Below are 23,229 nucleotides of genomic sequence, written 5' to 3'. Positions count from 1 at the left end.
TGATGAATGATGAATATCATTTACACCTTAGACCACACCCACTTCCAGTTCATTGACTTCATTCAGTCAATTCAGTCTTCCATGTCCGTCCATGTCGAAGATTTGATTTGATTTGATTTTCGAGGTGTCAGTCGTCTTATTCGTTAGTTAAACCAAAACAGTGTTAAAGAGTAAGTTTGAACCTTAGAGTAATAAGAATAGTTCATTATGATATGTAAATTATAGGGTATAGTCACTGAAATAGCCCGTTAAACCTGAAATCCACCCCACTCTCCATATTTAAAATGGCTGCTGTCTCTTCTGATGATGCTACCAAGATCAATGGCCAGAAACAAGTCAATGATGTAATGAAAAGAGTTCTCTTTGAGGACATTGATCAAGATGGAAGTTACTTCTCTTACCTTTTTATGGAGAAGATATTTGGTGACAACCGTACTTGCCAGTTTTGTGGGGCATATGGCTCTGGTTGTGTCCCTAATGGGAGTAACTCGCCTGAGGTTTACGTCATTGAAGAAGGTATTGTTGGGAAGCAAGTTGTTGAGTGTGTCCGTTGCAAGAAGCAAGAGACAGTTTTATCTCATGAAAACATCCCGATACCGTCAGACGAGCGTTTGCGTATACATGGCCGTGAGGTCCGATATTATTGCAAGAAAATTAATCATTTTGAAGTTTTGCATGATCTCCTGGAGTTACTTCATGTTGCTGCTATTGAAGATGTCAAGAAGAAGAAGGAGAAGCATGCTGAAGTGGCGAGCTTTATGATGCAGAAAGCTAAGAGGGTCTGTGAAGAATGGTGTAAATCAGAGTATGCTGAGCTTAGGTATAAGAAATATCTCAGGCTACGTCATGAAACTCTTATTGATAGCAATTATAATCCTGAATTTCCACCAAATGCGTCTGAAGATTACAAAGAAATGTATCATATGATGGCCACAAGTTTTCGCTCAAACAGAGAAAAAGTCATTCGATTACTAAAGCTTATGAAAGAGTCTCTTTTCGATAATCCATCACGACCTTCCTTCATGCATTGGGTTAGTATTGCCATGATGCATTCAGAGCAATACCAAGATTTTAAAAGCCAGTACGACCCTCACACGTATAATTCCATAGAAACAACTGACCTTAAGGAACGCTTTCTCTCACTAAATATTCCTGTGGGTATTAAGAAAATTCCAGTCGTTTTTGTCCTGTTTGAGCTACCTCGATTTTATCACTATGTAGATTTTTTAACTCGCAGACTGGGTAAGCGCAAGCCTCTTCAGTTTCTAACTGAGAAAGAAAATGAAGAGTTAAAAGCGATACAGGAGGAAGATAGTGGTGTGCATAGATCTAAAGATGGGCCGTCTCATGATGTACACATGAAGCACGTTCCGCATCCTGATTTACACCAGAAGAAGCACCAGCATCCTGCTCATAGTGAAGAGGACGACGAGTTGAAAAAAGTTGAACAGTTAGTTTCTGGTGTTGTGAGTGATCATGTGGAGCATAAATTAGGTGGTCGCTTGCCTAATAGTCGAGTGATTTATGAAAGGGAGTTGAAGCGTTATGGGCCAGATAAGGAAAATGGAGAGGAGTCAGGTTCGTGCGTGATACGTGAGGTTCTAGTTGAGAAGCCCAGAGTTGAGCTGCTATTAGAAGATTTTGATGACCCACTTGAGCTTGATTCAAAATACCGCCATGAGCCAAGTGATGTAAAGGAAGAGTGTAGAAGGATTGAGGAATTGTATAGGAATCGGAGCCTTGTTTCTCATCAGATGAAAGATGGGACACCTATTCCTCCTCGTATTGTGACGGCAGAGCAGTTTCGTGGTGCTCTTTTACGTCAGAAACACTACCCTTTGCCCAAGAAACCTCCCATTCCCTTAGGATATTCCACTTGGGATGGTAGATGTAAGGTTGTTGTGAAGTTTGAACTTGAGACTGATGAGTCTGTTTTAACACCATTTCAGTTGGAAGATGTTGTCAAGAAGATTCATACGATGCCATCACAGTCTTCTGAAAACTTCCAGATTAAAGTTTCTCCTCCTGTAAAGACTGGAGGTAATTTGCCTATTGAAGCTGGCCCTTCTATTTCTAGCGATGGATCTTGTGTTGTTGTCCAAGATAGATCAACAACACTTCCTGGGTCTACTTTTGGTATACATGCACCAATATCAATACCTATTCCACCGTCACGCTCACAAGATCCAAATGCTCCAGTGTATGCTAGTGTAGAAACCATTGAGAACGTTCCTACTGATAAGCTGCTAGTTGCTACCAATACTCATGGATTTGATTTAGAAACACTAAAAAGAGAAATGAGACTTCCTGATACTAAAATTGTTCAGAGTGTAACCGAAACGGAAATACGCAACATGCCATCAACTGCTTTCTATCGTATTGTGAAGAGTTGTTCTGATGAAATTATTTTGATTTCAAAGCGCTCCGATTTACCACCCAGTGAATTGAAAAATTATGAAGTGTCGTTCCCTTCTAAACCCAAGAGATGTGATAACTTACCACATGGGCTGACCCCTGATCTCTTTGAAGGTGAAAAGGACTTTATACATGATATTCCCATCAAAAGGCCTTTTGGAAACTTTTCTATATCGCCTCTCATGTTTGCAACTGATATACACAAACAGCCAATACCGATTCTGCCATTCATATATTGCTCATCTGATATTGACGACATGACTCACTCGACTGAAATTGTAGCTAATTTCTTTGGTGTATTAGTTGGGAAAGGTGTCCCCGATATTTATCGTCGTGTTTTCGAAAAATATTTGAAGATTGGTATTGTTTTAGCACGTAGGGCAGAGTTGTTTGAAGAGGTTGAGTATTTTGGTGCTATAAAGAAAGCAGAGCAAAAAGATTTGCACATAATGATTACGATAAACCTGCCAAAGCTTCTTGATGAGGCGGACTATGAAGCTAAATTACTTGGTAAGTGACTGTTGTTACTAAAATTATTAATATAATTATTATGATTAATAGAAGAGCCACTTCTCATAAGAAAGTCTGCAAATAAGAAAACAACAGGTATTGTGATGGTTTAGATTTTATATTTGACAATAATTATTATGTTGCATTATTAATAGAACAACGTAAGCTATCAAAAAATCTCAAGTCAGGTAAGGGTAGCCATGCCTTTTGTGTTGTTTATGATTATTATTTTTGATCGATTTTACCGTATAAGTGGTTTTTTCGAGGGAATTATATTTCGCGAAATCTGCTAATATTCCAATTTGCAGATTTTAATTTCGCAAATTCTACCACGTGTGCCATGTGGGTACCATGTTAAATTGATTTTTGTGGATTTTATTTTTGCGAATCAGGAGGGAATCCTCGAAATTCACGAAATTTGCAACCCTCGAAAAAACTGCTGATACAGTATTATATTGTCTGTCCACAATTAAACAATTTTATTTATAGATGTGGTTACAACAGATGCTATCATTGAAGCAGAAGCTGGGGATGGTGAGGATTCTGGGAAGAAAAAAAGAAAGAGGAAGAAGAAAAACAAGAAGAAGGTGGAAAATGGTGTTTGTAGTCCTACAGAAAAAGATGTAGATCCTACGTTGCTTGGTGAAGATGTGAAAGATAAATCTCGTAAAACCGCAAGAGAGAAATTTCGTCAGTGTGACAATTGTCATAGCCCTATTACTGCTTCAATAAGGTTGTGCTCTGGCTGTAAGAGGGTGTGCTATTGCAATCGTGACTGCCAAAAAGCTCACTGGAAGGAACACAAGAAAACTTGTTCTTATGTTCTTAAGAAAGAATTAACTGGATAATGTGACACCTACACGTAATGCCTTTTTTACTTTTTTGCTGAGTTAAACTTTTTAATTTTAACCCAGTTTTTTATTAATTGGGCGAAGCCCACTAAGATGTGTAGAGTTTGTTTGTATGTATGCATCTATGCTGGTTTGTATGTGTACGTGTATGTCTGTCTGTACACGTATGTATTCCGTATCTCCTCTATATATCTGCACATGCCTGCAATGCAACAGATTCTAAATTTCAATATTTCATTGACAGTGAGAGTGACTGGACCTAGGCCTTGGCTGATTATGCCAGCATAATTTTGAGCATAATAGGGCACAAAAGCATAAGCATAATGTAAGCATAATAGAGCTATAAAAGAAAATTTTGAAAAAATGCATTGAGAAATGCAATCAATAGGCACTTGCACTCAATAAATTAACTGTTTTATGGTTAAACAGCTACTATTGCTCACAATACTTTCAAGAACTTCATAATTGAATTCCTGGCTCACATTTTTGGGTGGGGCTAAGTTATTATAATGAAATTCATCGGAATAATTGGGAGCATAATGGCTGCTTGGTAGAGCATAATAGAGTGGCTAAAATTGAGCTAAATTGTCCGCCATGTTGGGTGGCAAGAAGGCCAAGAATGAATGGGGGAATGGAGAAAAAAATTAAATAAATTCTGCAGTTGACATTCCAGGCTAATACAAGGTAGGAAATGAAGATATTGAGTAAAGAAGCCTCTATAATATTCTGCAGCGAAGTATGATATCTCATTGATGAAAAATCGCAGTTTTTTTCCATTCCTCCATTCGTTGCGTGTACATTCTTGCCACTCAAGATGGCCGACAGAAGCTCCGCCTACCCCGTTGATTACATCCGTGCAACAGCTCTATAGAGCTGTTTTCTGAGAATTGCAGCATAGCATAATAGAGCAATTTTAGAACATAATCCGCCTAATCCTAAGTGGCCGAAAAAATAAAATGGCGATCAGCACACGGGAGTCAGAAGTCATGATTTTCCTACTTCCTAGCAACAAGATAAAGGCAAAAACACCGTCCAAAGACTTCTCCGACTGCTTAAAAAGGTTACAGGTGCAATTAAGTAACTATGAAATTTCTTTTTGTTGAGATAAACGGTGAAAATCAAACAAAATGTTATACCGGTTTATTTTCGCGGTAGAAAATTCTCGCGAATCTTGCATTTCTAAGTTTTCTCGAAATTAATTTTCGCGAATGGCTTGCAGGCTGCACCACGTGGCAATGGAGAACAGAATTTCGCGGCGAAACAATTTTGCTCTCATCTCTGAACCGCAAAATTTCGCGAAAAATATTTTTACCACGAAAATAAACCGGTATACTGTATTTTAAAGTCAGTTTAGCAAGGCTTAAAGTAAAAAACAATTCAGGAGTTTTCTAGCAGCAACATAAGGTAGAGATTCTGTCTTTTCCAGCTAATAATCTACCAGCCTGAGCCCTTTATTTTTTGGCAAAACTTGGCATGAATCATGAATGCGCATGCGTAGTACTGTAAAAATGGCCGACGAGGATGTGCCCGTAGAGATGGAACTTGAAGAAAAAGCCCCTGCTGATAAGACTGATCAAAAACCCGTTGAAAAGGATAAAGACACGTTAACTTGTGAAGGTAGGAAATGCTCTGTAGACTTATAGACTTGTACATAAGACAGCCTGAAACAGTAGAGACCCTTTTTCATTAATATTCTAATTGGAGCACAGTTACTGTGACTATTGGTATTTTCATAAGAATATTGTCTATGTAGATGTACGTGAGCAAATGAAACTGATTGAACGTGGCGTTATTCAGAAAGAGTCTCGTTACATTGTTCGTGCGTTACGGTCTATTCAAAAGCTAAGAAAACAGTTGAATGACAATGTATTATGGAATCTGTTATCATCTCTCCCTTCTGGTTAGTGCTCTACTGCTACTATTATCACTATTATTACTATATACTACTACTTTTTAGTGAATAAGCAAGTGCTGGCTTACATTAATGAGGTAATTGTTTTAATAATTGAAATTTAAAATTTTGATAACATGCATCTACTTGTGTAGCCAATGGAGACATCAACAAGTATTCCACAATATCGAGCTGGCACTCGCAAGAATATTGTCTTACCCGAAGTTGAAGCCTTTCTACATCTCTTAGTTGTCATTAAATTAATTGATAATAGTGAAATTGAAAAGGTACCATTTAAGTCATTGTACATGTATATGTTTTATAAATTATGCTTTCATTGAGTGTTAGAAATTAATGTGGTTTTGTTATCATGTACTAATTCTCTAGGCTAGAACTTGTAATACTAAGTTACTGGAAAAGCTAGTTAGTTTAAATCGACGCTCACTGGATGCTATAGCAGCTAAAGTATACTTTTATCAATCCAGGATATTTGAATTACAAGGACAATTGGGTTCTTTGAGAAAGTAATGGATTTTGAGTATGTGTTTTTAAAATTAATTATTCTTTTAGTTTCTTACATGCTCGTTTGAGGACAGCATCTTTGCATTACGATGAAGAGAGTCAAGTACATTTTATACTATTTTAATTTAATTTGGTGTATATGAATAGGCTGTACTGCTTAATCTTCTCTTGAGAAACTACATCCATTACAATCTTTATGACCAGGTAAGTTTATGTGGCACTGTAATAGTTTTTATTACTGTATTTGTACTTTTTTTAATTTTAGGCTGATAAACTTGTCTCGAAATCCAAGTTTCCTTCTGGAGCCAACAATTGTGAAATGGCACGTTATTTATTTTATCTCGGTTAGTGACTTAGTTTATTAATAACTATCATACATATAATATAATTTAAAGGAAGTACATCTTTGCCCACTAGAAGGCATAAAAATTAAAATTGGTGTGTGTGGTCATAAGTATAGACCACCCAGAGTGAGAATTGCTTGCGTGGGAAGACTATTACGGTTGTAAGGCGTGGTTTACAATGAAATAAATTCCGGCCGCCATTTTGGTTGGCAACTTTCAATGGAGAGCAAACGGGACGACATGAAAACAAACCTGTATTAAGAATTCTGGAGTGAATTTGACCAAATCTTTCACAGGATAAGCTTAAAGGTAGCTATTCTTTCTTACAACAAGCACTTTTTAGCTATTGATAGAGCTACAGCAGGTAAGTGAGGCATTTTCTTCGTGCCTCCATTGACTTCCTTAACAAACTTGCCAACCAAAATGGCAGCCAATTATGGCGCGTGGGGGGATAACGTATATAAAATTAATGAAATTCATAGCTTTTGCAATTCTCACTCTGGGTGGTCTATACTGTCATTTATACACCCTGATTGTTATTAAATTGTATACAACTTTGAAAAATAGTTTGTAGTTTGGAGATATTATATGCTCATTTACTGAACTGTAAATGATAGCCATGCCTACATGTATCGCTTCTATTTTGCCTGGCCATAACTGGCATTTTATTTACACTGGACTTGTTCCTATTAACAATAAGTATTATTCATATATTGTACATGTAGGTCGTATTAGAGCAATTCAGTTAGATTACTCAGAAAGTCACAAGCATCTAATTCAAGCCATTCGCAAGGCCCCTCAACAGTCAGCTATTGGGTTCAGACAGACTGCCCACAAATTTGCTGTTGTAGTGGAATTACTGTTAGGTGACATACCAGATAAAGCAATATTCCATGAACGTGTACTGGAGAGACCACTGCAGCCATACTTTCAATTGACAAAAGGTATTGGAGCCAATGATGATAAAAATGATTCCCTCTCATAGCTGTTAGGAATGGTGATTTAGTTCAGTTTGGTCATGTCTTGGAGAATTATCAGGGTCACTTTCAAGCAGACCATACTTACACTTTGATTGTGAGACTCCGACATAATGTTATCAAAACTGGCATTCGTCGAATCTCATTATCATACTCTCGCATCTCATTAAGAGATATAGCTGATAAACTGGGATTAGATGATGCTCTAGATGCAGAATATATAGTTGCTAAGGTAAGGAGCGAGTTTATTTTAAATGTATGTTCTGAATTTTACTGATAAACTTGATTTTAGGCTATCAAGGATGGTGTTATTGAAGCAACTATTAATCATCATGAAGGTTACATGCAGTCTAAGGTATTTTCATTCTGTAAAACTGAGTCCAATGTTTCATTATTCTGTTATTGCTTTAGGAACATGTTGACATTTATACTACAAAGGAGCCTCAAGAAGCGTTTCACCAACGAATTCAGTTTTGCCTTGATTTATACACACAATCAGTAAAGGTGAGTGTTTATCAACAATCCAGTAATGCTAGATTGCACTTACTGTTTGTACTGTCAGTAGAGCATGCCTAGTTGGCAGTGTTGAAACAACAAAATAATTATAATGTATTAAAAATCTGATTCAGGCTTTATCTTAAGTGTTTTTTGCTTAACATAATGTCACTGGGCTGATTTTTTTGCACTGAAGTTTCACTTTGTATTGTGTATTTGTTTTTTTTTGTACAGGCTATGAGATATCCACCCAAATCATATAAAGAGTCAGAAAACGTAGAAGTAAGCATACTGTCAGAATCATAATACTAATGATAATAAATACATTTTAAGGAGTTAAGAGAAACTGAAAAGCAGCTCATTGAGGTTGTTAAGATGGTGGATGAAGATGACGAGGAGGAAGAGGAATTTTAGAACCTTATTATTAGCATTATATAGTCACCCACAATAATTATTATTAATCATGATATTGCGGGAATATAGTACTGTAATGACACATCTTGATGTAACAGGAAAAATTGTAAACCACATCCATCCACAATATCTAAAGAATTATTATGGTACAAAATGTAAAAATTTGATGATTCCTCACTTACTACAAATGACTTTGATAGGATTAAAATGACCTGTCAAAACATGGCTGAGTTTTTTTATATCCACCCTAGCTTCATACATGACAGTTTTATCTAATTCATCATCATCGTCACCTGAGAATAAAAGATAATTAGATACACATGTAGGAGAGAAAATATTGGGGAATACTAGTTTAATTGAATTACGTACGGAATTTGTGATTCGTCAAGTTTTTGAAGTATGTCGTGGCAGTAACAGTGCTTGTTTCAATCCTGATATTTAGTTCCCCACTCATATTAGCTGACAGTGTCTATCATAAAATATCAGCAATAATTATAATTATAGGTACAGCATATGACTGTGTCATCTTACAATATAATTGTCAAGTGACTTCATACGATCAATGATAGTCTTTACTTGCTTCAATGGTGGTAGAAAAATGCTCACCTATAATAATGTATATGTAGATGTATAATGTACAGTATAGTGGGAAGTTTTGGAGGGGATTAAATTTGGCGAATTTGGCATTTTGTTAGCCATTCATCAAAATAAAAACCCGTCATTGTGGCCACAAATTCACCACATTACAATTCGCCAATCACCAAAATTTAGCAATTCGCCAAATTTTAGTCCCTCCATAATTTCCTGTTATACGGTATCACTCGCAGTAGGAAAATCACAAAAAGTCTTACATCAATATCTGGCATGTCTGGTTCTTGATAGTCAGCCCAAAGTCTCTGAGGAACAATATTAACTGGTACCTCATGTACAACATTCCTATTTCCACCAGTTACTGTTGCCTTTGGAAATGTACCAGTTGTACTAAATGTCAAATTATTTACCTGTATGATATCTATTAACAAATAAGCCCCATTACGTTTGGTCAGTTTCATCTTAACTGATACAGCAGTACTTGTATGACGTAATGCTCTAGCCAACTGTTCCATCTGAACTTCAAGAAAGATTTCGTTATGTTCATCACGACCTTCAATCCGATATTCTGAAAAAAATTTACTCTACAAATTAAAGGTATGATAATAAGAAGCATCATGCTCATTAATGATAGGTGGTTTTAATATTGGCGATTCAGCTTGCAAACTGCCAATCACCAAAATGAAATTCCCCGACAATTTAAAGCACTATACGGTATTATCATTATGTCCTAGCAATATTGCATTACTTATCTATACTTGAAAAACAGTGCATGGTCAAAATAACAATATGACTACTTTTACTAACATTTAAAATACATGTACATGTGCTTCATAGATATACTGCTTTATGCCTTTTCTAATGAGTGGTAAAATTTAATAACACACCCCATCATGCTTGTATATTTCCTAAACACCACTTTCCCAAATAATCAAATATACATGTACATGTATTAAAACAATTCAGTACAATTTTTACCACACCCCTTTAATTTCTTTTGCTTAAATTTCAATATAGCACTTTATTTTCAAGAAGCCAAAACTCTTGCAGATTTCTAAAAAATAACAAATTTCATGGCTAGTGCCACACCCTTAAATGGCAATGAAATATTTTGTAGAGCTTTAATTTTGTGGATGCATGTTAATCTGTGAAACCATAAAAGTTTCGTTCCTTGACGGACATTGATAATAAAGTGCTAAAGCACTATATTCAATTACCCCTTCAATTAGTACAATGTGGTTTTACCCATTGATAGTAAACAGTCCCATAGCTCTAGGATAAGATCTATGTTTTCCCTATCATCGAAATGCCCAATAGCAGAGGAACAACAAATATAATATCACATAATTACCTGATTTAGTTCACACCACATATTGATAGAACCTTTCCCGGATATCACAAAACAAACTTTACCAGCTGATAATCGAAGGACACAGACTTTAACATTCTTAGCCAGCGTAGCCACAACATCTAAAAACAGTCATTAATACACACAGTGGTCAGCATACTTACTCGATAACCGTGTGATACTAACAGCATCATCCAATCTAGCTCTAAATTTCATATTTTCATCAAGCCGCCATATGCAGTAACATCACACCTCCCACGTGTAGACTTGCGCGGGTAATAAGGCGGTAGGCCAGTACAAGAGGGAGGAACAGCTGAACCCAGTTGTGTCTCTGACTCTCGGTATTATTTCAGTTTACTACTTCCTTGAATTTTCTGTATTCGTTGTTTAGTCTATAGCCATGGCCATGGTAAGTCTTGAGGATAAGATGGACGGGTACGAGAGACTGGAGAAGATAGGAGAGGGAACGTATGGGGTTGTGTATAAAGCTCGCCAGGCTACTCATGGTAATAGAGTTGTGGCATTAAAGAAAATACGTTTAGATGCGTAAGTATTTTTAAATTATACATGTACAAAATGTTTGATTTGTGTTTGGGCCTTGCGGTGTGTAATTATATGGGTGGAGGGGACTTGGTGAAATAAATTGAGCAGAATTTTAAAATAAAAATAATGCTGTGTATTAAGATAATTTTTAGGCACATCTGTTAAAATTATTTTAAGATTTTTGAGGGTTTAAGCATTTTTACATGGTGAATAGTACATGCCTTGTTACTGTATTTTACCTTATTGGATATATTTCAATGCATTATAAATTTTGGATAAAGCAATACAGTTAAATATTGGGAAATTTTAATGAAAACGTACACGTATGTGGTACTGTGCAATACATGTACATGGCTGATTTTGATTCATAAGTGGAGAAGCCCACAATATAATATTAGTTTACCAGACCAGAAATACATGTGATAGCAGATACATGTACATGTATATATAAAATAATTTTGAAAGTTTTAGTAGGCTTTGGAACTACAAGTATTTCATCATTGAGGGATACCCAACATACATACATTGTACCCAGCTTCTTGTTAGTAAAGTTCCTAAAATCCTGTACTGGTATTAAATTTTGTCAAATTTCATCAAACATGGCAAGGATAGAATTCTTATTACTTTTCTGATACGTAATATTACATGTTCTTTCATTGTGTGGAAAGTTTGAGCTGATTCCAACCAACAATTGAAATTTTTTATTAGTTTTTAAAGTTTGATTACAAATTGGGCCAGGCCATACATGGCCTTTTTGTCAAATTGGTTCCAAGAGAATTTTTATAATTTTCTCTGATACATGGTGTACGATTACATGTCCTTATGTTGCGCAGAAGGTTTGAGCTGATTCGATCAAAATAGTTTTTTACAAATTTTTAAGTTGCTTCAAAACCGAGTAGAAGTTATAAAGTCTCAGGCCAAATTTGGCCAAAATTGAAAAGAAAAGAACTCCCCATTTTTATAAATTTCTGGTGCATATGTACATGTACATGTCCTTATGTTGTGTACTAAATTTTAGCTAATTTCAATTAAAATTAGATTTTTGTTAAAAATTGGATGAAAGTCCCTATACTAAATGTATATCATACATAGTCTCGGGCCAAATTTTGGCATAATTGAAAGAAGAGATTTCTTCAGTTTTATAAATTCTTTGATACATATGGTACATGTACATGTTCTTGTGTTGTATAGAAAGTTTGTGCTGATTCCAATCAAATTGCTTCAGAGTTGCTCCATGATATAAGGCTTGTCAGGTGTCGGCATGCTTTTTAGATCACTTACATGTAACATGCTTTTGTGAAAACCAGGTCGACTCTTGAGTAATTTGCCCAGTGTTATTGTGAAATTGGTTCATTTTCACAAATTTTATGTCATTATGAAATTTTTTGCCTTAATTTTTGCAAAAAATTAAAAACAGCCATTTTAATGAAAGTGTAGCGTAAGTGATTAGAAAGTTACCCAGCACTTTGCTATTTCATTTAAAATAGAGAATGTGAAGGTGTGCCATCTACAGCTATCAGAGAGATATCCATATTGAAAGAGTTGGATCATGTGAACATTGTGAGGTAATACAGTATAATTCTATTAACACAATTACTGCTATCACTAATTCAGCTTACTGGATGTACTCTATTGTGACCGTAAGCTCTTTATGGTGTTCGAGTTTTTGGACTATGACCTTAAGAAGTACATGGACAGACATGCTCCAACTGGTATACCAACAGCAAGAGCTAAGGTCCAACATTATTTTGTTTGTCAGTACAATGATATCTGGTGTGTAGGATTATTTGTATCAGTTACTGGAAGGTGTGGCATACTGTCATGCTCATCGTGTATTACACAGAGACTTAAAGCCACAGAACCTGTTGATCAGTAGTGATGGTCGTATTAAACTGGCAGATTTTGGATTAGCTCGTGCCTTTGGTGTACCAGTGAGGACATACACTCATGAAGTGAGTAATACAACGTAATTTAATGTAAATTTATCTTATAATTAATTTTTTGTTTTTTTAGGTAGTTACACTTTGGTATAGATCTCCTGAGTTGTTGTTAGGGTCACAGTATTACTCTACACCGGTTGATATTTGGTCTATTGGATGTATTTTTGCTGAAATGGTAACCAAGCGTCCACTTTTTCCTGGTGACTCTGAGATTGATCAACTGTTCAGGATATTCAGGTGAAACGAATTTTATCAATTAAAATTCTGTGATAATTAAGCTAATCAATATAGAACTCTAGGAACTCCTGATGAGTCTGTATGGCCAGGAATATCATCATTTCCTGATTATAAGAGCTCTTTCCCAAAATGGCCTCGCCAAAATCTGCAAAGGATAGTAAAATCATTAGATACTTTAGGTATCAATCTGTTAGAAGTAAGTCATTAAAATACTCCAGCCATTTAATTAATTATTTGCTATAGCAAATGCTCTGTTATGAACCATGTAAACGGATCACAGCCATCAACGGTATGCGTCATCCATTTTTCTCTGAATAAAGTTTGTTAAAATACTAATAACCTTTTAAATCATATTGCTAGCATTTATCATTTTATTGTAAAGTTGGTGATGTACATACTACATACATTATTAGTCTTTAAAATTTTTCAAGTATTAATAAAAAGTCAGTCATCATCATCATCACTGTCGTATAGAGCATTCCTTTTAAGACGACGTGGCTCATCTCTTTCTTTAGAAATAGATCTACTACTGCTCACTTCATTATCACCACCACCACCATCATCGTCATCTGAATCAAATTGTGTTCTGACTCTAATCCTCTTTGATGGTGGTTGTTTAGCTTCTCTTTCCTTTCGTAATAGTTCTAGCGCTTCTGATGGACTCAGTGAAGGATCTAATGTTAACAATTGTAGCAATAATTATTAATAATGTTAACAACCAATAATACCTCTATCATTAGCTGGTTCAAGGTGTGGATTGTCATCTACATGTATAGCAATTGATATTATGATAGTACTATAATACAAGTATTAACTTCTAACCTTCATCATCTGACCAAGATACGGCTTCATTAGTCATAGCATTTGAATTTGTACTCATGTTTTGTATGTCTTGTGTTTCTGGATTGGATACAAAATACAAATGGTTATCCATTATGTCAAAATACCTTCATCTTCTGGTACAGAAGTAATTTGACTATCAGTGTCTCTTTGTGGTACATTTAAGGATTCAGTAATTGTTTGTAGATTGTGTGGACTCATTGACGATGGAATCCTCCAGTACATTTCCTATAAAAGGCTAATAACATGTTTCTTGTGTGTTTTGTGTACCTGCTCACTGGGGGGCATTAGACCAATGGATATCATTAAATTATGGAATACTTCAGTTTCCAATGCCTCAGCAGTTGATTGTTCTACAGGTACTACACACAGTTCTTCCCATTCAGAGTCCAATTCTCTGTCTTTTGCTTCATCATTAATGTAAGTACTAAGCCAAGCCAGTTGATTAGAATAACCATTAGTATGAATTGCTTGAACTAATTTATCAACATTTCCTTCTAAAAATAATTATATATCATTTAATAATAAACATTTTAACTCAGTAACAGCTAACTTTTTCCTTTCTTTTTGACAGTTTCTCTTGGTTCTGTCTCTACTGAAAGAACCTCATCTCCTTGGTGCTTCCTTTTTCCAGATGAAGGTTGCATCAAACCAAGGTTCTGTAATTGTTTCTTAATGTCTCTTACACCTCGTCCTATAATGCAGCCAGACATAGAGTACGTACATTAATTAGTGAAATCATAGATTGGTGAAATTAAACCTGGAAATGAGCACAAAAGTTGTTCTATGGATGCATTAATATTTTCAGATGGCTGCCAAAGTGATTTTAGTGTGAAGAGTTCTTCCTCTGACCATGGTTCCTAATATAATACACAATGATCCATTTTCAGTAATAGTGTGAATTATAATTACTTTGTTAGTTTTAGTCTTCTTGTGTAAGTCTTTTCTGCTGCTAACTAACCCTTTTGAAACTAGTTTTGACACAATCTAAAAGTAAAGTGTTATAATTACTGTCATACAAAAATAACTATAATTACAATTCCTCTTGTCCTACACTGCTCACTTGGCAAGGCATCTAAGATGCAGCCCACTATGTCTATTGAAGTATGAAAAGTAAAACAGGAACAAATTCTCATTACCAGTTTCATTCTTGAATTGTTCATATAAAGAAGATAATTCTTCCTCTTGTTCTCTAGTCCAAACATTTCTGTTTTCTTTCAGCTGTCTACATGTAAATTAAAATAAAATTATGACAGTGGAAACAATGTAATAATAATTAGTACATTAATAGTCTAAACCAGCCCCTTCCCTTCCCTGCAAAGGGGTGGGGTGAGACTAGTACATTAATAGTGCCACTGAGTGCATTCTTTTGATAAACACTATTTTATTGACAAAACTAGAACAGAAAATCACAATGATTAAAGCTAATCACAAAATTTTTCACGCGTATTAAGAACATCTTAACACTCATTGATCTACCTCCCCCTATTATCTCTTATGTCATCAATTTCACTGTTTGGTTCTGTATTAAGTGAGCTAAACAGCATGCTTCATGCATGAGCTAACAAGCACTACATGGCATTTGGAGTAACTTTAAAAATTTATAAAAATTCAGATTTGATTGGAATCAGCTCCAAGTTGATATTGATTTAGGCCTGATTTTTGAGCAACTTGGGAAATCCAAAACTTGATTAGAATAAGTTTAAAAACAGGTAAAATTATGTATTAAAAAATGAGAAGTCTTTCCTAGCCATTTTGATGAAATTTAGTACGGGGACTTTGGCCAAATTTTTGAGCAACTGTATAATCTTATAAAAATCCATTTGATTGGAATTAGCTCAAAGTTGATACACAACATACAATGTAAGTCTATGTACATGTACAGTATATGTATCACAAAAATTATAAAAATGGATATTTCTTTCCTTTTCGTTTTTGACAAAATTTGGCCAAATAACAAAGGCTACTTGTTGGTCCAATTTTGAGCAAGGTAATACTAAGAGTACATGTATCAAAAAATTTATAAAAATAAAAAAATCCTTTCTCATGATTTTTATTAAAATACCCTCTACTAATAATAAAAATATAGAATAAGGCCCTTGGCCCAATTTTGAACAACTTGACAATCCACTGACAAGAGGCCGCTAAGCACAATGCTAAAATCCTATGGTAAACCATTTATTCCATTGGTATTTAAATGGTCGATTTGAAATTTAAGCTAGCTGGCATGACATGTACATTTATTCAAGCAATACATATACCGGTACATGTATATTAATGAAGAAATCAAATTTAAATTATGTCATTAATACTTTTTGCGCTGAATAGCACCATAACCTTCTTTAAGCTCATAACACTCCCCACTAGTTTTCCAAATCAATAGCTCTGCAAACATCATCTTATTTTGCTGAGACAGAATCAAAAAATCTGCAACAACACGTGAACTAAATTTCTGTAACTCCTAAAAAGTTAACACATAATTAAATTATTACCAGTAGTCTATGTCTAACTCTGTATCTTGGGAGAGGAGGTTCATCCAAAATATCAGAGAAGATTCTAAAGAGGGACATTTGGAAGAGCATAGGCATCATTTCATGTTTAATTGATATTGTATGCAACATCTTGATCACAGCATGGTTCAACTCATCAGTGTTGCTTTTGTAGTTAGCAAGAGCCAAACTATAGACCTGAACAATCTTATTATTAGCAAACCTACAGTGTACATGTGAATGCACATCTCTAGGAATTTAAAAGACTTTATCTTACGCTGCTGTAAATCTACTCAAATCCATTTCAAGTTCAATACTTGTCACATTCTCTTGGACAGCTATTCAGAGATACAATGATGTGAATAATATATACATGTATGCACATTAACTAACAACCTTCCTCCTCCTCCTCTTCTTCCTCTTCATAATCATGACTAGTAGTTACTATGTGAAAAATGAGATGACAAATGACACAACAGTAGACACTACATACTAATTACATACCTGATAAAGGATTAAAAAATATTTCTCTCAGCACAGAGATTTCACTTGATGGCGAGACCGTGTTTGAACCAAAAACATCATCAGGCCATACTTCACTAATTTAGGACATGGTGAACACATAAAAGACACATATTAATAAAATACCGAGCAGCTTTCATCAAAAGTACTGCTTCACTAATGTTCTGAGTCTTAAGATCTTCATGAATATTTTTCATAACTTCAATCCTTAAGTAGTAATGTCAATTTCAGGTAGAATAATAATAATTTAACTTACTTCTGCTCTTCAATTGGGATATCACTGGCTCCATCAAAGGGACAAGGTAGCTCACTAGCACTGGCAGTATTAGTTATGACATGTTGAATTTCACTTTCCAAACTTTCCCACATCTCCATCAACTGGTCTTCAGTTGGTAGTTGCTGAGAGTTAGTTTTCTTTTTTGCTGCAGTACGTTTCCTTTTCTTTTGAATAACAAGTTGGCCATTTTGCTTAGAATAAAGCTTGACCAGACGCAAATAGACATGAGTCATTTCTATCACATCTTGCAGGAAACTAAGTTGCACAACAGCTTCATTGTAATTTCGAAGTAACATCACAAAAACATCACGATACTCTGGGTGATAGAGTAAGTTACTCAAAATGACTTTTGAGCTCTGAACAACTGTATCATCTTTGGATTGTATCATTTCCTGAACATGTAGCAACAGTTCCTTGTAAGCTGAAACTGCATAATGCAACCTACATGAACAAGCACAGTTATTTGATACAAACTCAATGGTATACACATAATACAGTAGTAAAACCTCAAATATCTAGAAAGTGATAATCCTGTATGCATTTTGAATTTCAGACTCATGACTAGAACTAGTCTGGAAGTGGCCAATTACTGTACTACACAATGTATAGTTCATTAACTAGAACAAACATGTACATGTACATGTATGGTAGTACAGAACAGCTTGTGGAGCAGTAAAAATGGTGCTGACAATAACTTTCTTCAATTAATAAGGCTTAAAGAAGCCTTTCTCTGTGGGACAATTATAATTACGTGTAGCTTTAGGCTCAATTATTTTAATTATGTAAACTTTCATAAATCCAGACCAAATTTTATTAAGTGTTCTGGATAATTGAGGTTACACTATACATTACATGCACATGTTATATACAAGTAGTATACAATATAATGCACATACCTCTGTCCCCATTCAATTGCAGCATGTCTTTCTCTTTTGTTCATACACATATGCTCATAATAGCTAGCAATTAATTGTAACACTTGATGAACAGTTGGCAATTGAAGTGATTCACTAAAACAGTGACTGCAATCAGTTCCAATAAATAATTATATGTTACCTCACAATATCCACACGAAAGTTATGCAAGCGACTGAACTCCATAAAGAATCTAAAATAAATTATAATGTACATGTACATGCAAAATTTTTTATAGGCACTTACCTCATTGCCCATAAATAATAAGTTTCATCATTTTCCATTGAGTGCTGCCTCTTAATAGTATCCTAACGTTTGTATTGGAATTGTGTTTGATTTGCATGCTAATGCATGTACATGTACATACTTTGACAACTCTCATGAGGACATTAAAGCAATAATCAAGCACTTGAGCAGAGAACTTCTGTAGTACAACTCTATTAAGATTATACACGTACATATACAAAATTATTAAAATGGTATACATGTACATGTACATGTACCTAATGCTGTAAGTAGAGGGTCTAGATTGGAAATCAATGATCAAGCGTTTCTTGGGTTTAGGTGTACGTCTTGGTCTCTTTTCAATATCAAATGAATAATCATTAAATCCTAAATTGGCACAAACACAGTGAATTAATTGGTACATGCACATCTAAATACATGTGTGTTTACATGAATCGCATTACTTTGGATAAATACTTTTTATTTACTTCCAAATATGTACAATGTACATTATGCAAAACTTAATACTGTAAATCTGAAAATTTATGCAGGAAAAAATTTTCTTACTTAAAAATTCTACTGTAATTTAAATTGTTACATAAAAAGACTGTGCCATGTATTATCAAATGTGGTATGTAATAACATATGTGATCTATTTTTTGCAAAATTCCAATCAAATAAAACTAAAGACTCATTCCAGATAGATACAAATACCAATAGTTATGCTGTACATGTACCTTGTAATGATCTGTGGTAGATTCGGTTTCTTCCAGTAGAAGTGACCTCGTTGTCAACAATATAGACACCTCCAAATTTTGAATGCCTATAAGTTTAATAGAACTATAAAATTAAAAGAGCCATTACCTACTACCAAATGTTCGTTGTAATCTTTTTTGCTTTACTCTTTCAAGTTCCATCAATTCGTCAATTTTACTGTTAAAATTCAAAGACATGCAACGTGCAAAAAATACTGTAGACTAACTTTTCATCATTCTGCCTTTCTGTAGATGATCTAGCTCCGCCAGCTGTGGCCAAGTTAGAAGGTGACTATAAATCAATGGCTCATTATTATTATAAAGCATAAATAATACTTGTTCTCTTAGTAAAAGGAAGAGTATTTCCAATACATGCATGCACCATTGAGTCTAAAAACAATAAAATATGACAGATAAAAAATATTGCAATAATACCTCATTAGGATTACTACCAAGGAACAACAATAACTCATCAATTCCATTAATATGAAGATTCCTATGAACTCCATCAAACAGTTACAATTGTTCCCATCCATGCTTACCAAATTATTTGATCATGGACATTGACATCATCATCTGTCCTCTAAAAGAGATGGTCACAATACACATAAAGTGCATGTACATGTATATGCATTATAGAATGGACAAACTATACCTTTTCTTCAGCAGGGTCAGATGGTACATGTAATACATTTCTCAAAAGCAAGAGTATTCTTTCAATAATAATAATATCATCATCGTCACGATCTTCCCAATCCTATAAAAATATCAATTATATGGCAGAAATTCCATGTATAACTAGCCTTCTGACAAAGCTCTGCCAAAATACTGCCTAAAACATTCATGACATGTTCAACAGTAAATTCCTATAGCAGTACATGTACAGTAGGAAACAAAAGCAGCATTTTCAAAATGTACTTCTTTATACTGTCGTAAGTATTGAGATACTTCAATCATGCATTTTGTTGTGGCCGAATCCTTGTGAGTGTGAGATTCAGGGAATGATAAGATGACTGGTTGAGTAAAGTTCACTAGTAGCCTACAGCAAGACATTAAAACTCATGTGATAATACAATAAAGATAAACCTTATAATATCATTTCTTAAAGGTATGTCATCATTAAAATGAACCAATAATGGGATAAGATCCTAAAGGGAGATAATTAAAAGATTAATGAGGCAGACAAATTATGAAGTATGCCTATGGCTACATGTACACGAGGACTACCAACGAAAGGGGCAGTTTGACCCACCCAAAGAAGATGGATATGTTTAAAGTTAAAATTTGTGGCTCAAGTGCTACATGCTTGATAAATTATATTTCAGAAGGCTCAATCTGACATAGCAAATAAATGGTGTATGGCGGATGGCACCTCATTTCCTAAAATTCAGCAATAAAGTGATGATAAGTTATTATAGTCAATCAAAGTTAGCTTGAGCAGCTATTAATTTTAAGCATAGATAGTAGAGCAGGGAAATGGATTGGAAACGCCTATGTAGAGGCCGGGACCATCCATTATACCGGAAGCTACTGAAGCATGGTCGATGCAGGAGCTGTTTTATCGTGGTCACCCGTGGTGAATCTGGCTATTGCTAAAACAACTCTACTCTTGCAGTATACTTAAGGTAGGCAAACACCCACTGCTATCTTTACCTTGACTTCTAAGTCTCATTTACCAAAAATGTGATGCCAGTCCTCGCTAAGCCTAAGAACATTTGTTCTTTCAATCTTTGTATCCCTTTTGTAAGAAACCCAAGCACTTTTTCCTTCAAACTTAAGGTTTTTTGTGCTCAGTATGATTGATTATACCTTTTTTGGGCAACTCTGAGTAATACTTGTCAAAATGAGCTGTTTCGTGATACCAATGGGTAATACTTTGTACACCTCTTGCATCAAGGTGGAGTGTTTTTACAAATGAAAAAATGATAGTTGTGTTGCATATAGCTGTTTGCATGTACTTATTCAGTTTTTTATAACATAATTAAAGCCAAATTGGTGTTAAAATCTGGTATTATGCATGCTTAAAAATGCAATAGTCTATAATTATTCATGAAGTTCCTTGATGTAGTGATGCCAAGAAGGAAACGATTAGTGGGTAGAAAAAATGAAGAGAGAAAGAAACAATTTGAAAAGGCACAACAGAAGATTTTATCACCACCTACGTATACACTGTCTTCACAAACAATGGATACCGGTTTGGAACAACAAGACAGAATTTTGTCTTCACCTACACCATCTTCACAAAACAATGGATACAGGTTTGGAACAGCAATCACTGAATCAACTTCACAGTCTTATTACTCTTGGCAAGAACTGGTTTGATGCCACTACTAATTGTAGTACATGTGTCAAGTATTTTTCTTTGTCAAATTTTGATGATGCAGAAATAAGCACCGCTAATGCAGTATCGCTAAAATTGACGGTTGTCATAGATTCAAGTTGTAAATTATATCTTTATATTGGTTCCCAGTTGTCCTCTTTCACTACACTACCATCAGCTGATTTCAAAAAATATGCTAATATTCAAGAAGTGAATAAGGATGACATCGAACAATTGTTTAAAACATTAGAAAAATATAATACATGTGCTCGCAACCCTGATGAAAATTTTGTTGCAATGATGAAAGAAAAGAAAGGAGTCATAAAATCAAGAACCGGTAAATCAGTCTCTGGCTATATGATGAGACTCTACCAGTTTATGTAGACAAATGCACATATTCATCTACAATTCAGTCTTTTCAATGTCATCATTTAGTTCTTTACCGCAAAGGTGGTGTCATCAGATGCAGCCAATGCAGTACATTTAGGAAAATTCTTAGAAGTTCATACATCAATTATTCAAAACATCAGTCACAGGAAACTAAAAATCCATCAAGTCATACCAATGTTTGTTATGACACCACTCCTTAAAGGTCAAATCGTGCCTTAAAGTGAGAGATTGCTTGATTTGCTTCTGGACAGAATGAATGACAGATAACACACTTAACCACATAGTCCTTGCCCATGCTAATCGTTGGCGAGGCCAATAATTACAGACCAATCTCACTGCTGTGTATCTTGTCTAAAGTACTAGAATTTTTAGTCTACGACAAGATAATACAATTCATACATTCGAAGCTCTCCAAACACCGATATGGTTTTCTATATGGCAAAGATCATATCTAACCCAGCTTCTATTGTTTTTGGTGATATCTACTCTGGAATTGAGGACAAGAAGGAGGTGGATGTCCTGTATTTTGATTTTAAAAGGCATTTGATACTCTGCCTCACAAGAAATTGCTTTACAATGGCATTAAATTGAAACTGAAGCTTAGAAAATTACTCTGATGGAAGCTATCCAGTATACTGTTCGGGATCAAGTGGATGCCGCCATAGCAAGGGTCTTTTCCACACCTTCAAAATTAAAATGATTCCACACCTAATGCGCATTTGCTTAGACTGCATTGTGTCAAACCATCTCAAGAACTACTGTACCTCCATATGTGGTTTGAATGCACATTCAATGCATAACTAATGACAGCTGGATCAGAAATACAATCAAAATTTACAAGATAATAGCATGGAATTATGGAACGCCACAGTGGACAAAAATCCCAATCAATGATATACGTATAGAAAGGTGGTGTGGTGATGCGCGAAGTGCATTGCCTCATTAATGCACCAATTTCATAATCGATTTCCAATTTCAGTGATCGATTTTCTAGGACTTCATGATGTATTCACGTGATCATCACCCCGCCTAAGTAGGCGTGTCGTCTTTTAAGTAAATTATAAACAAGATGGCGACGACATGTTTATCATGAGGTGTAATGGTTATTTTTTTGTAATTCTACAAGTAATAGCCCTTGTGTAATTCTTTAGATGTGTGGGGGGGGGGGTCTGAAGCACTCATTTTGAGGTCATTCTTTCCAAGTGAGAAGTGTGTGTGTGTGTATGTATTACTACTATCCCTGCTCACAAATAGTATTATACTCCTTCATTATTATTATTATTATTATTATTATTATTATTATTATTATTATTATTATTTGCAAACAGGGGAAAAGACACAAGAAGTGAAAAGATCATGAGATAGCATTCAAAGAATGAAGAATGGCCCAGAGACCCCATAAAGGAAAAGGATTGTACA

At 34.9% G+C, this 23,229-nt stretch overlaps 5 protein-coding genes and 1 long non-coding RNA gene across 6 annotated transcripts in view; 4 read left to right on the top strand and 2 right to left on the bottom strand.

Moving 5' to 3' along the window:
* The first annotated feature begins 74 nt into the window (after positions 1 to 74).
* Positions 75 to 4,006, top strand: LOC100641723 (uncharacterized). Its single transcript, XM_003388116.2, has 5 exons — positions 75 to 170; positions 226 to 2,925; positions 2,977 to 3,021; positions 3,081 to 3,113; positions 3,415 to 4,006. Exons 2-5 carry the CDS (start codon positions 285 to 287, stop codon positions 3,771 to 3,773), a joined length of 3,078 nt encoding a protein of 1,025 aa, XP_003388164.1. The 5' UTR covers positions 75 to 170; positions 226 to 284; the 3' UTR covers positions 3,774 to 4,006.
* A 1,246-nt stretch (positions 4,007 to 5,252) lies between these two features.
* Positions 5,253 to 8,573, top strand: LOC100641596 (probable 26S proteasome non-ATPase regulatory subunit 3). The gene is made up of 14 exons (XM_003388115.2): positions 5,253 to 5,393; positions 5,530 to 5,676; positions 5,734 to 5,765; positions 5,823 to 5,954; positions 6,055 to 6,191; positions 6,238 to 6,292; positions 6,337 to 6,393; positions 6,455 to 6,533; positions 7,259 to 7,477; positions 7,519 to 7,742; positions 7,803 to 7,865; positions 7,922 to 8,014; positions 8,240 to 8,287; positions 8,339 to 8,573. Exons 1-14 carry the CDS (start codon positions 5,261 to 5,263, stop codon positions 8,417 to 8,419), a joined length of 1,500 nt encoding a protein of 499 aa, XP_003388163.2. The 5' UTR covers positions 5,253 to 5,260; the 3' UTR covers positions 8,420 to 8,573.
* On the bottom strand, positions 8,367 to 10,628 carry LOC100641469 (checkpoint protein HUS1-like). Its single transcript, XM_003388114.3, has 8 exons — positions 10,523 to 10,628; positions 10,362 to 10,480; positions 9,421 to 9,594; positions 9,271 to 9,378; positions 8,951 to 9,025; positions 8,789 to 8,888; positions 8,602 to 8,712; positions 8,367 to 8,549 (listed from the first exon to the last, which is right to left on the bottom strand). The coding sequence occupies exons 1-8, from the start codon at positions 10,572 to 10,574 to the stop codon at positions 8,467 to 8,469; spliced, it is 822 nt and encodes a 273-aa protein (XP_003388162.1). The 5' UTR covers positions 10,575 to 10,628; the 3' UTR covers positions 8,367 to 8,466.
* Positions 10,613 to 13,521, top strand: LOC100641341 (cyclin-dependent kinase 2-like). Its single transcript, XM_011407001.2, has 8 exons — positions 10,613 to 10,699; positions 10,750 to 10,904; positions 12,389 to 12,466; positions 12,516 to 12,636; positions 12,683 to 12,853; positions 12,915 to 13,078; positions 13,133 to 13,274; positions 13,322 to 13,521. Exons 2-8 carry the CDS (start codon positions 10,759 to 10,761, stop codon positions 13,394 to 13,396), a joined length of 897 nt encoding a protein of 298 aa, XP_011405303.2. The 5' UTR covers positions 10,613 to 10,699; positions 10,750 to 10,758; the 3' UTR covers positions 13,397 to 13,521.
* LOC100641215 (protein timeless homolog) overlaps positions 13,394 to 23,229 on the bottom strand; it is a 23,965-nt gene continuing 14,129 nt past the window's right edge. The window contains exons 3-34 of the mRNA XM_019999099.1: positions 20,187 to 20,248; positions 20,019 to 20,139; positions 19,904 to 19,966; positions 19,756 to 19,857; positions 19,643 to 19,683; positions 19,536 to 19,596; positions 19,437 to 19,490; positions 19,328 to 19,392; positions 19,210 to 19,278; positions 19,083 to 19,168; positions 18,624 to 18,732; positions 18,488 to 18,557; positions 18,367 to 18,428; positions 18,263 to 18,313; positions 18,103 to 18,216; positions 17,186 to 17,647; positions 17,056 to 17,136; positions 16,912 to 17,006; positions 16,804 to 16,851; positions 16,685 to 16,745; positions 16,429 to 16,630; positions 16,231 to 16,379; positions 15,058 to 15,143; positions 14,956 to 15,014; positions 14,831 to 14,905; positions 14,679 to 14,778; positions 14,472 to 14,612; positions 14,189 to 14,415; positions 14,026 to 14,146; positions 13,901 to 13,978; positions 13,807 to 13,842; positions 13,394 to 13,752 (exon numbers count right to left, since the gene is read on the bottom strand). Coding sequence (XP_019854658.1) covers positions 13,523 to 13,752; positions 13,807 to 13,842; positions 13,901 to 13,978; positions 14,026 to 14,146; positions 14,189 to 14,415; positions 14,472 to 14,612; positions 14,679 to 14,778; positions 14,831 to 14,905; positions 14,956 to 15,014; positions 15,058 to 15,143; positions 16,231 to 16,379; positions 16,429 to 16,630; positions 16,685 to 16,745; positions 16,804 to 16,851; positions 16,912 to 17,006; positions 17,056 to 17,136; positions 17,186 to 17,647; positions 18,103 to 18,216; positions 18,263 to 18,313; positions 18,367 to 18,428; positions 18,488 to 18,557; positions 18,624 to 18,732; positions 19,083 to 19,168; positions 19,210 to 19,278; positions 19,328 to 19,392; positions 19,437 to 19,490; positions 19,536 to 19,596; positions 19,643 to 19,683; positions 19,756 to 19,857; positions 19,904 to 19,966; positions 20,019 to 20,139; positions 20,187 to 20,248 — 3,381 coding nt within the window. The 3' untranslated portion in view covers positions 13,394 to 13,522. The remainder of the gene's footprint in view (positions 13,753 to 13,806; positions 13,843 to 13,900; positions 13,979 to 14,025; positions 14,147 to 14,188; positions 14,416 to 14,471; positions 14,613 to 14,678; positions 14,779 to 14,830; positions 14,906 to 14,955; positions 15,015 to 15,057; positions 15,144 to 16,230; positions 16,380 to 16,428; positions 16,631 to 16,684; positions 16,746 to 16,803; positions 16,852 to 16,911; positions 17,007 to 17,055; positions 17,137 to 17,185; positions 17,648 to 18,102; positions 18,217 to 18,262; positions 18,314 to 18,366; positions 18,429 to 18,487; positions 18,558 to 18,623; positions 18,733 to 19,082; positions 19,169 to 19,209; positions 19,279 to 19,327; positions 19,393 to 19,436; positions 19,491 to 19,535; positions 19,597 to 19,642; positions 19,684 to 19,755; positions 19,858 to 19,903; positions 19,967 to 20,018; positions 20,140 to 20,186; positions 20,249 to 23,229) is intronic.
* On the top strand, positions 22,670 to 23,213 carry LOC109583668 (uncharacterized). Its single transcript, XR_002185648.1, has 2 exons — positions 22,670 to 23,012; positions 23,139 to 23,213. It is a non-coding gene; the product is annotated as an uncharacterized LOC109583668 (long non-coding RNA).

The sequence above is a fragment of the Amphimedon queenslandica genome, unplaced genomic scaffold, assembly GCF_000090795.2.
Source record: "Amphimedon queenslandica unplaced genomic scaffold, v1.1 AMPQUscaffold_13289, whole genome shotgun sequence".
In the NCBI taxonomy this organism is placed as follows: Eukaryota; Metazoa; Porifera; class Demospongiae; order Haplosclerida; family Niphatidae; genus Amphimedon; species Amphimedon queenslandica.
Note: the sequence above shows the minus strand (reverse complement) of the source record. Positions and strands in the feature narration are given on the sequence as shown.